The 12,111-nt window shown below is 38.4% G+C and overlaps 1 protein-coding gene across 1 annotated transcript in view; it reads left to right on the top strand.

Annotated features, from left to right (window-relative positions):
* The window catches only part of VAV3 (vav guanine nucleotide exchange factor 3), a 175,577-nt gene that overhangs the window by 56,808 nt on the left and 106,658 nt on the right, over positions 1-12,111 (top strand). Inside the window, exons 3-5 of the mRNA XM_072867909.1 lie at positions 7,277-7,335; positions 8,223-8,288; positions 11,097-11,205. Of these exons, the coding sequence (XP_072724010.1) occupies positions 7,277-7,335; positions 8,223-8,288; positions 11,097-11,205 (234 nt within the window). The remainder of the gene's footprint in view (positions 1-7,276; positions 7,336-8,222; positions 8,289-11,096; positions 11,206-12,111) is intronic.

The raw sequence follows: 12,111 nt of genomic DNA, 5'->3' as shown, positions 1-12,111 counted from the left end.
TGCTATAGATACCTTACATCTGTAATGCAAGCATATGATACCATGCGTTGCTTGGTATAATTTAGAGATGTGAAAAGAAAACAACAACAGAACTCTTCAGTTTTGGATATTTCTAACTTAATGTCGGATGTTTTATTTTTACTAAAAGGGAAATATATGCCCTGCCTTAACCTGTCCTTTTGGACATCAGGTCATCTGTCCTCTTATATCTTCCAGAGAGGTTTTTAAAAATTATATTGTTCTATCTCTGGCTCTGCTTACCTTCCTGGTGCCAAACTGCCCTCCTCCCCACCTTACCTCTCGTTCTTACAAGGCTTTGGAGAAAATGTTGCATCTTTCATAGTTGTTGATTCCCCAGGGCTTTTGAAGTTCCAGCGGTTTGCATCTCTGTAGTTAGCTTATCTACAAACAGAAAGAGGCCACACCCAGGAGGTTTTTTGTCTTGGCTATTTTTTTTTTTTTTTTTTTTTTTTAGTCTGGAGAAAGGCACTCCCGCCACTTTATCCGTGAAGACACTGTGGAGACACTGGAGAAAATGGATACAAGATGAGACTTCCCTAAGGCAATGCATGTTGTGGTATCTCCTGCCCAAGGGGGAAAGAGGGGAGGTTTGCATTTTGCAACCCGGAGCCAGCCAGGCTTCCCCCCAGCAGCACGGCTGCACCTCTGAGGTCTCCTCTCGCAGCTGGGAGCTGGGGCTCTGCGTTCAGAGGAAATGCGCATAGACTGCCAAAACCAGCTTTTTACAGCAGTGGAGTTACCCTTGCTGCCTCTGCATAAAAGCATTTGGCACCTGGTTTTAGACTGTTTTTCAGAGTTGCTGGCAGGCTCCTGTCAGTCACAAAAAACTTGTCTCGGGGTTGTGAATTTCTCTGCCATAGTTCCCTCGGACATTTGTGTTTTTTTCCTTACTGCTACTATGCCAGCGCTAAGCCTTGATGGGAAAGAAGGATGGAGTAGCCCTCAGGTGTATTTCCTGAGGATGTAGTTCAGTGGAAATGGAAGAATGGACATGGACAACACGAGATGCCAGAATCGGGGTAGCTGAAGGTAATGTCAGTGAGGAAACGGGCAGCATTCTGCAGCTGGTGATTACCCCTGTGGAAAGTAAATTTATGACTTTCCTTTGGATTGCAGCTGTCAGTGCTCTACACCTAAAGCTTGGATTTCATTATTTGAATGAAGTGAAAATTAGTATTCAGCTATATGTGAAGCTTTATGTAATCAAAACCAGGCTATTCCATTTCCACCTGCAGGAGGATCGGCAGACTGTTGTGTTCCTAAGGAAATACTGGTGTGGGTGCCAAGGCTGTAAATTGTCTTTCACATGTTTCTGTCTGTATGACTTCGACACTTCAGTCTTCAGTGCATGCCATAGCAGTATTTAGTAGAGGCATATTTGCATAGCTGGTATTTGAAATTTGCTGTTTGTTTTTAAGGGCCTGTTGGAAGTGCCATTATGTGAAACAAAGGGTTTGCTTTTAGGCCATCTCTCCTCCCACCCCGCCCCCCCGCCTTTTTAATGAGTTTTCATTCATTCTGCCTTTTTTGAAAAGCCCTCATCCTTTCTCCTTCCCTAGAGGCTTGTGGTTTGATTAAAACTAACCTGAACCAACACAGAGTACTAACACTTAGGATACCAGAACAAGGCAGATGGAGAGAAAATGTTCGATTTAACTTATGAACACCCTTTACTTGGAATAATATGCTCATTAGATTAGAAGCTGTTTAATCACCCTGGAACTTGTCTGGCTACCTGTCCTTTTTCGCATCTGTCAACCAAGTTAAATGTAAATGTAATAGTTCTTAGAGGTCTTTTGGTTCAAAAGTTAATGCTGGATTACGGTAAAATATTAAGATATGGTGTCTCCCCCCTTCTGTGCCAAATGAAGTATTGATCTAGGGTTGTCCGGGGCCTGGTAAACTGCCAATGACAAACCTTCTTTCGTATAGGGAATATATTTACGTATAGCAATTTCATCTTATCTCTGAGAGAGACACAAAATGATGATTTCTGTTTTTTTCTTTTCTCTTCCCCCCCCCCCCCCCCCCCCCCCATCTGATGTATGAATGAAAACAGCTTAATGAAAACTCACTCAGCATGTGGGCATGAGTAGCAGTTCTGGCTTTGAAGTATCCCGTATATGAGACACTGGAATTGGCCTCAAAAGAGACTAACCCTAGTGATGCAGAGTGTCTATGTCTTTGTTTTCTCTAGGAACATTAGATTTCTACTTGCTTTAGCTTTTTGGTTTTTGTAATCTGCCCAGAGCTCTGGGCAGTGTATGTATATATCCAGATAATTAATATGTGCATGTACGTATCTCAAGACTCCCTGCCTTTCAATACTCATGTGCATGTATCAAAAAGTAGCATGTCAAAAAATAGGTTGGTATTGGAAATATTTTTCATTGGCAAATAACTGCTTTATGTTATGCTAATCTGTTTTTGTGTATCTGCTAAATAAATTCACTTCAAGGAAGGGAGTAAAGCTTAAGTTTTCAACAAAATGCAACACTCAAATACTAAGCCAGGTGCCCAGATTTTGAAAAAAGACTTGATATGTAATAAGGTTGTGAATTCTTGGTGACTTTTACTGTGTCTTAGAAAAACATATCCTGATTTAAGTGCATACATGGAAACAACTGCTTTGAAGATCTAACCCATAAGTGAGTCTTTCTAGGTTTTATTGGCATAAACTATGAAACTGTTGCCATCAACATTTGTTGATCACTTCACATTTTCTGTTTAGGTAAACATCAGAAATATAAATATGGGCCTAGGCCTGACAGCAGCTGTCAATAGCAAGGAAATTTTGCCTGTTTGGGGAGACAGTGAGTTGCAAAATGATTTACTGTTTCTTCTAAAAGTGGAAAAGTACTTTTAAAATGTACTTTGTCTGTTCTTGAACTGCATGATTTGTTAAGTTCTTTTTTTAAGAAACAAGATTAAAAAGTGACCCCCACCAAAATAGTTAATAAAGCACATTTTAAACTCAGACACATCACTGCTATGGAAAGAAGTGAAATAGTCCCTCTAGTGTACTGCTGCTGTAAGTATGCATAGGAATATATGACGTGATTTACTGAAGAGTATGGCTGCAGGAAATTACAAAATAACATTTCGGCAAGAGATGTGAAAGTGCTTACATAAACGGGAGAGTCTGACCTGCAACAGGTCAAGTGAAACAATAATAAATACCAAGCCAAAAAAAAATCTGCTGTTTGAGTGGTTCATGAAGTAAAAAGTTAATGTGTAGTGTGAGACTGTTGCTCTTGCCAGCTGTGCCTGAAAAATGAATGAGGAGCAGAGCCACTCGCCAGGGCACAGGCTGAGGTGCGCTTCCTCATGCAGGGCCATAGATTTGAAGTTCATGCCATATTTTGCATAAACTGACTGTATACTGAAAAAACAAACTTGGATGTTCACATCTTCTTGAAGCGAGTGTGGCTTTGATGTGACTTCTGAAGAGCTGTTTAACCTCTGTCTGACTGCATTAGTCAGTGCAAAGGAGATATATTGAGACGGGTGCAGGTGGGGCTTCCTTTTATGCCTGAAAGTCTCTTGCTAACCTCTCCCAATTTCAGGTTGGCTGCAGGAGAGTCACAGAGTTATTGAGCTTTCAAGCGTGAAGGGATGTCGTCGTTACAGGATGTTCTAGAATAGAAATGTTTCTTTTTTCATGTGTTGTAGCTAGCCAGAACGTAAATATGAATCTTTATTCAGTATCCAGTTTTCACTGCCTATTCCTGGTAATAGCGTGCGTGCAAAGGCCCTGCAGCCCTTTGTACAGTTGTTTGTTCCAGAGCAGTGCCAGCCATGGAAGCCCTGTTGTTCTGGACTTTGTACAAGCAAGAAGTGCTACTTTTGCACTTAAGCTAAGATCCAGTTTAGTCTCATTCAAACTTACAGGAGCATCTCACTGAGGCCTTGCTGTGGAAGAGAACTGGGCAGTCATTTAGGGTTAAATGGGTAAAACAGATTAAAGCTCTGCTGAAAGGAAGAGAGCAAGGCAAAAAAAGCACATGAAAAGCATTAAATTGAATGTTACGGACTTTCATGTGTATGGTACACTGTAATTTTGGAGTTCAGAATTGCACTATATTATAGCTTCCCTCACGTCAACTGTGTAGGGCTTCAAACTAGAACAGTTCTGAAAAACTCCCAAGTCTTTCTTCATCAGTTTGTTGAAAATCAGACATTTTGCTGGGTTTAGTTTGATTGTTTTGATGAATGTCTATTGAAACTCTGATTGCTTTTCTGATAACTCAGCCCATACATAACTGTGACCTTCCCCATGGACCTAGAAATTCGGGAACTCCTAAGAGTTCCTGCAGTGGCTCAGAACCAAAGAACTGAAATTGCATGTGGAAGGAGAATCTTTCTTTGCCCCACTGAATGTTGGAGCAAATACATTTACACCTATGTGATGTTGAAATAGTGTGTTGACCAGTAGTGGTAGTTTCACGTACAGTTACTTGTGTAAGTATTCCTGACATTTTCTCAGAATTCTTTAAGAAACCACAGCAGCAAGAACAAGACTCCTCAATAGAAACCGTTCTGTTTCTTGACAGAGTGCTGTTTTAAGCTGTGCTTTAACAGGAACGGTCTATGGACAAGCATTACCTTTTATTTTGTGAAGTTATGTCTGTTCTCAGTTATGTATTTTAATCTTAAATACACACTGGGGTGGTTAATGGTCTGCAGTTCTTAATTGCAGAATAGCAATCTCTGCCCATTACCTTTCCCCTTTTGTGATGCCAGCGTGGCCACACTTTATCACATACTTCTGGAGACTGCAGGGTGTCTCTGATGAGATATTGACAGCTGTTGTGATGATTACCACTTTCTTCTTAGTGGATTATCCAGTGTTTAGTTTTTGACAGAAATCTGCCCACTAACTTCCTAGCATGTTAGTTTGCTCTTCCTGCAGTACCAGACCTTCTCCGTTCTAAGAGCAGTGAAAATTACTAGTATTCTTCTGTTTTCTCTAGTCATGTAGTTCCTTTCTTGCTCCTTTTCTGTGTGTGCATGTTCTCATAAATGCTTTTCTGGCTTCCTCAGTGTGTGGTTCTCCACCCCGCCCAATGTTTCACATCAGTTCTGAAAAAGTTTTTCTATTCTTCTTAATTTATAAGTCTTGCTTTTGTTTGTGTGTGTTTGATAGCTGTAAAATGTAATTTGGTGGTACATTTTGGGAATAACATTTGTGTTTTGGGAATAACATCTTCCTAAAATTCGTAATTTTTTTTTTTCTGTACAGATATTTTTCTTGTTATCTTGAAGTAACCATAGTTAGCTGTAAAGAGTAAGTCATGCTTCTGCTGGGTTTGATTATGCTAGATAAGTGAGAATTCCTCTAAGGAAAAGGGTTTGTGTGAGTGGAGTAGTTTGCAAAAGATTTTCTGTGTGCTGGGTAATAATGCATTGAAAGAGGGAAGGGATATTTAGTTCACCAGACTTGCCCCCCTCTGTTTCAATAATCGTTAAACCTCTTTTCCTGTCATTTTGCCAATCAATGTTCACCCATCTGTCAGGACAGATCATTTTGCCAGCTATTGAATTTTTGGTTAACTTCCCACGATGTCTTGTCTCGTGCAGTTTAGCAGTCCTTGCAGTCCTGCACTGGGATTCGTGCAGGTGTGCAGAGGCAGGTTCTTGTCTGGTACAGAAACCAGAACTGCCCTGCAACAGCAAGACTTTTTAAAGGAGTCTTTTCCTTTTTGACCTTTTGACTAACATGAAATAGTTTTTAATTAACTTTATGGTTTATTCAATCAAATTTTATTCACAATTTCCAAAACTTATTCTAGGCTGCATTGCAGTTCTTCTGTTCATAGAGGAATTAATGTGCCTGCACCTTTGCTTACGTTCATAGCATATTTATTTGTTTTTATTATTCTTTGACTTTTCTGTAAGGCAAAACCAGATTTTCTGTGACATTAGTTTTCACAGCAGCTGAAATGAACCCAAAATGTTCCTTCCACAGGATAATTAAGTACAACTTAGTTAATTCTAAGTATAACTTAGTTAATTCTGAATTTTGCTCATTTGCCTGTGGGACCTGATTCACTTTGGAGGCTTTGTAACTTCAGTTTAAGCTCCATAGTTGGTGATTATTCTCTGTGGTTTTTACTTTGTCATTCTCCTGTGTAAACATGTCATTGTCCTTCCTTTTAACTGTGTTTTATGGTCAGGTTAGTCTTGTAATTAGAACTTAAAAAATAAACAATTTTAATTGTAGAAATTATTCCCAAATGCCCATGGAAAGTAGAATTGCTATACTGACTTTTGATACTACTGATAAAAACCTTCTTTGGAAATTTCACTTCAGCTTAATACAGATTTTAAGTTGTAAAGACCCAGCCTGAAACTTCTGGAAAGTTCAGGGGAACCTTGTCATTGGAAGTATGGAAATTCAGACAGGGTGTCATTTTGGCTCTTTTTCTCTCTCTAGCAAGTAAGACTTGCCAATATAATACTGCTCAAAATAAGAGGAAATATTTGTGGCAGAGAGGACATGCTAGGCAGCGTACAAGTTGGTCTTCTATTGTTAGAGCTGACAGCAAAATAACTCCACGTCTGTGACCATATGTACATGTATTCTACTCTCCCTAATGTTCTCCCTCTCTTATGGTATAACCTTGAGAGCTTACAGGAGGTATTTTCTTAGAATGAGATCTTCTAGACTGCTGCCATCTTCTAAAAATAAACAAAGCTTATGGGCTCAAATGTGCAGCTTCTTTAACTCTTTGGCTAATAAGAGATTACCTTTCCTTTGCAAGCCAGTCCTGAAACGGCGGCTTTCTGCTCATTTGGCATTTGGCTCCCTCTTCTGGCCAGTGTTTGGAAAAGCTCAAATTAATAGTTCTGGATTTTCTTATGGAGCTACAGTAAAATAAATATTCAGTGCAGTCTGTAAGATAAAATTTTATTACAGTGGGATCCAGGTCCAATTGCAAATTGAATATCTAATTTGTGACATATATGACATGGTTTTAATTGGCTTTTACTGGTGCTAAAACTTGTAAATAAGAGATTTCCCTTTTCCTCTCTTTGTGCTCCCATCACATCCCCCAGTACAAAAGCACTGAAGACCAGCTTATGGGAAATCTGTGGAAGTTCAGTGCACTCAGTGTTTGGCACAGCCAGATTCTGTGTCTGTTTATATCATTCGATGTGAAATGGTGTTGCTGATAATTAAACAATAGAGAACAAAATGTTTTATTGCTTCTGTTCTACAACTAATCATGGTTTCTGTTTTCTTCTTCTTTAGGTGATAGAAACACTTTCAAAACTTTCTCGCACCCCTATTGCAATAGGCACAGGAATAAGGTATGTTATTGCCCTAGTGAATGGTGGGAATAATGCCTCTTGCATGATGCTCCTTGGAAAAGTTGTTAGAGGCAGTATAGGCAGTGTCCCCCAGTAAGAACTTCTCTGGTTGTAAAGCAAATTGTCCAGTGGACAGCTAACCAAGGCTCTGGGCCTCTGAGGAGCTCCGAAGGGTATCTTCTACCTCTGGTACGCTTACTGAAGTGCCTGAACTACATTTACTTCTTGTGCTGAAACACGAGGTGAACAAATGAGCAGTTAGTATTGCAGGATTTATGTGATAATTGTGACACGTGGATTGTAAGTCAGGCTGGTGCAATGCTGATCTGTGTAAAGACAAATGGTTTTTCTCTTCTTTCTCCCTTCTAAGAATCAGCAAAACTGCCAGGTTTGTGAGATTCTAATTTTCAAAAAGAAACCAAAAAACCCCAACCAAACCTAAACTCATGAACTATAATTGTGGGCTGTGAGAGAAGGTGAAAGACTTCATGCTTTGGTGTTCTCCATCTTTTTGAATGGTTTGATTCAGCAGTCTTATCATATATGAATGGATGAGGTTTTTAAAACATAGACAAAATTCCCTAGCCAGTCCTGTAATCCATGTCCTGTGCTAAAAAGAGTAGTTAATATTCTCAGTTGAAAAACTGACAATGGTGTGTATTAGCGGTGATTTATAACAACCCCATCCAGTAGGTTTTTTAATTATATTAAGTATCAGTTCATATGTAGAAGTCTAAATACACGTATACTGTTCATCAGAGAAAGAAGGGAACATATGAGCACATTAACATACAGTAATCTGTGTGAAAATTTTAGAAACCAAACAAAAACCCACCATGTGATTAGACTAGTGCTGTCTATAATTCATGTTATTTTTCTTTCTATAGGCCCTTCCCTACAGAAGAAAGCGTTGATGATGAAGATGTCTACAAAGGTCTTCCTGATTTAATAGAGTAAGTTGTAAATCTTTAGTTAAATTAAAGATTTTGGCTTTCAGTTGCATGCTATTATTTATATGATGTTATAGAACACATAGTTTTAATGACAATGGGATATTTATTTGATTTAAAAAGATTTTGCTAGCCATTATGCTGACCAGGAAGAATTAATTATGAAAGCTTATCTGAATGATTGTAATACATTTATATATGTAAGGAAGCATGTTTCATAGAGGGCACTGGTAGCAAAGTAAATAATGAATGCATTTTTAAATTATCTGTCTGCACTATGGGAATGCTTTCATAGAATTGCAGTATCAGTTGTAAGGGACCCAAGGAAATTATCTTGAACTTGCAAAGAAAATGCATGTTTGGATCATAATTCAAGTGGATCATTTCCCTAAAGTCAATGTAATTCTTTGTATGAGCACATTTATCTCTCTGAGTAAGTGTTTGCAGGATTATTAATTATTGCCAATTTTCACATTGGCTTGGAGGTACAAGTAAGATAGACATGAACATACTGTATAGTATTGGATGGCAGACTGCAGCTTTATTTTGCAGACTGGTGAGATAAATACATCTGGGCATAAAAAATTGTCAGGAAGAGCTACTTCTGTATCCTATGGCTAGGATCTCTCAAGATCCATTAGGAATCACGTTGGAGAAGAGCTAGGATCAGAGCTCACTGTCCCAAATCTCAAAGTTCACCATTGCTCACCTCACTAGTGCCCATCTGGCTCTATCTTGGCTCTGGCCACATTGTATGTCACTTGCTGTGGTGTGGTGAAGTAGGTGCTGTTCACACTGTGGATTTGTTTCTTTACTGCCTGTAAAGAAGGGAAACCCCACCATGGTTGGTATTGCTCAACTTATCACCTTCCCTGCAAACCTCCTTGTTGTCTCCTGCAGCTGACTGGCTGTCTCAGCTGCTTTTCATGCTGTGTAGCTGAATGTGCAGAAGGTAGGAGTTGCAGTCTCCTCTGAGACCCAAGTGGGCTAGAGGTGATGTCCTTATCTCTTAGATGTGGTGGCATTAGCACTGTTTGAAAACAATATTTCTATCGGTTCTTAAATAGGTGTACAAATTCAGTACTGGGAGACAGCCTTCCATTAAAAAAAAAAGTTAACAAATCGTACCAAAGAAATTGAGATTTGTAGCTCTTCTTTTGCATCAAATTACAAATATTATTCACAGAAATTTCATAGTTACATGCTGTCTCAACTGTGGAGGAAGCAATTAAAGAAGTACTTTCTTCATAAGAAACAAAAGTGCCAGTGAATGATGCAAATGGCCCATATTTTTTAGCTTATCTTAATTAGTAACTGCATTTGACTAGAATTAATCTAATTGTGCCTGAGTTTAAGTGGTGTCTAAGGAATTTAAAATAGAGTGTGTCGTGCTGCATCTGACACAGCTGCTAGTATTTAATGTGAAATGCTAGCACACCATCATCACTGGTGCAAGCTGAAATGTTAGACTAACCTGGAGCACCTGAGCTTTCCTGCTCTCCTGGGGCATGGTATCTGTTGGAAAAGGAAGAGATGTGAGCAATTGCTGTCTTCTGTTGAATCCCCCAAATATTTTTTTTTAATCATTCCATCTATTGAAACTTCTAATGCTTGCTTACTTTATCCTTCTGATGTCCTCTATTAAAACAACAACTACAACAAAGATGATACATATTTAATGAGAAATAAAAAATTCACTTGGTTTCTGTATATAGTCCTGACTATAGGCGTAGTGATTTTGTCTGGCATTTCCAAGTAGTCCGTGTGGCAGCTGTGTTGGAAGCAATTCTCATTAATTTTGATTTCTTTGAAATCATTAGTCTCTGCCAGTAGAACTTCTGATGTCCTGTTCTTGAGTACTGATGATCCACTTACAGAAATGGTTGTCCTTCCTAGTTCTAGTGGACTAATCCTCAATTTGTTTTTTACTCTGAAGGATTTCAGTGTTATAAAATAATAAACAAATTATTAAATAAATAATTTCAAAAAAAATTTTTTTTTTTTCAAAAAAATTTTCAATAAAAATCTCAAAACTATCAGCACATCTGATCAAGTCCCTGTATTATTATGACTGGACTACTTTCAATATCTTTTAGAGTTCTTTTGTAGACATACCTTAAGAAATGTGAGAGAGATATTACGGGCTTGATGTGGTCCTAGTGCAGGTATTTCTGTAGTCTGGGTAATAGGAGGACACTTCTTGTGCATTGCTCTATTTTGTTGAACTGTCTGATTTTCAGTTTGAAAGGCTTTTTTCATTTTTGGGTACCTGAAGGTTGCCATGAGGTGATCAAGATACTGGCTTATGGTGTGGAGGTACAGACTCTCAGCTGCTGGCTCTGCAGTCTTTAGTGTATTTTAACCCAGATAATCCTTTCTTTTGGAAGCAAGGATACCTCTACCAATGTCTTACATCCCAGTGCAGTGGGATGCCAGGCAGTAAGGAGAGGCAGCTCCTCTTCACTGGATGTAGTGGGAAAAGGGACAAAGAGAAGAGAGCAGCTGGATGGTACCTCATGACAAAACTGTCCTGACAAGCTGCTTTTGGTGCCTGGTTTGGTTCCTGTGTGGTTCTAAATTCATGCAGTCTTCAGCATTGTGTTGATTTCAATCACATTTTAAATGCATTGAAGAAAGAAAATTAATGGACTTAATTTCCCTTAATGAGTTCTTTTCACTAGATAGTTCTATTAATTAATCAGTTTACTGTATAAATCTTTTCCTGTGAGGAGCGGTTCCTTGCAGAGTTGATGGTAATTTGCCTGTGCTGCACAGCTTTTTTCTTTACTGTCTTTTCCTTTTTCCTTTCAGTGAAACGGGTGTTGATGAAGATGAGGAGTTGTATGATTGCGTCTATGGAGAAGATGAAGGTGGGGAGGTTTATGAAGACCTAATGAAAGATGAAGCAGCACAGCAACCTGTACGTTTCCCTTTTCCTAGCTATTTTCGAACAATAGCAGTTATATTTTTGAAAGTTAATGTTTGTGAAATTATCTCTATAGCTAGTTTCACTGAAACTTCACTCATGCTCAGTTGCATCTGGAGCTGTCACGTGCAGTGCGTTATCTCCTATGTAAGACTTCACAGGCTGTTTTGGCAAAGGGTCGAATGTTAACTATGGTAATTTTTTGAAAGAAATGTAATTTTAAAATGAAATACAATAATTACTTAATTTGTTGAGATTGCCAGTTATGAATGGTAGGATTTACCAGCTATTTTAAGAGTAATTAAATTAACTGCTTAGTTCAAAGTGTCCTACTTCAAAAATTAAGTTATAATATTGTGAAGCGCTGTTGTTTCAGCCATTATTTGGGCAACTAATCTAACAGGGACAACTGATAATTGTTTCATACCAATGAAATTCCTGCTTATTCAACCATGTAGTTTTTTGTTGATCGTTAGATTGGTCTTACTGAGAATGGGATAAGTAGCTTATTCACTTTATCATATAAAGGTACCATGGTCAGTTTCAAAACTGTCTTTGAAAAAATCTAAACTTAGGCAATAAAATTTACTTGCTAATTGGGAGAAACCCTAACGTACTTGTCTGCCCTTCTTCAGAGATGTGCTTTCTGATCTGGAAAATGTTAGTCTGTGGCCATGACAGGATATGTTTTTTAGGACAGTTGTTTTCTTCCTCTATATTGGCATGAAGCTGTATTATGCTTCCTTTTGTCTTAAGTTGGAAACTTGCTTCTACTTTTCCAAATTGCTTTTTAGTAATATAGTTATATGAACAAGTCTAAAGATCTTTTTTTTTTTTTTTTTTTACACCTTGTGCATCTTTTCAATACAAGTACAGGAGATACCTAATGTGATTTGTGTT

Source organism: Ciconia boyciana, chromosome 7 (assembly GCF_034638445.1).
Source record: "Ciconia boyciana chromosome 7, ASM3463844v1, whole genome shotgun sequence".
NCBI classification, from domain to species: domain Eukaryota; kingdom Metazoa; phylum Chordata; class Aves; order Ciconiiformes; family Ciconiidae; genus Ciconia; species Ciconia boyciana.
Note: the sequence above shows the minus strand (reverse complement) of the source record. Positions and strands in the feature narration are given on the sequence as shown.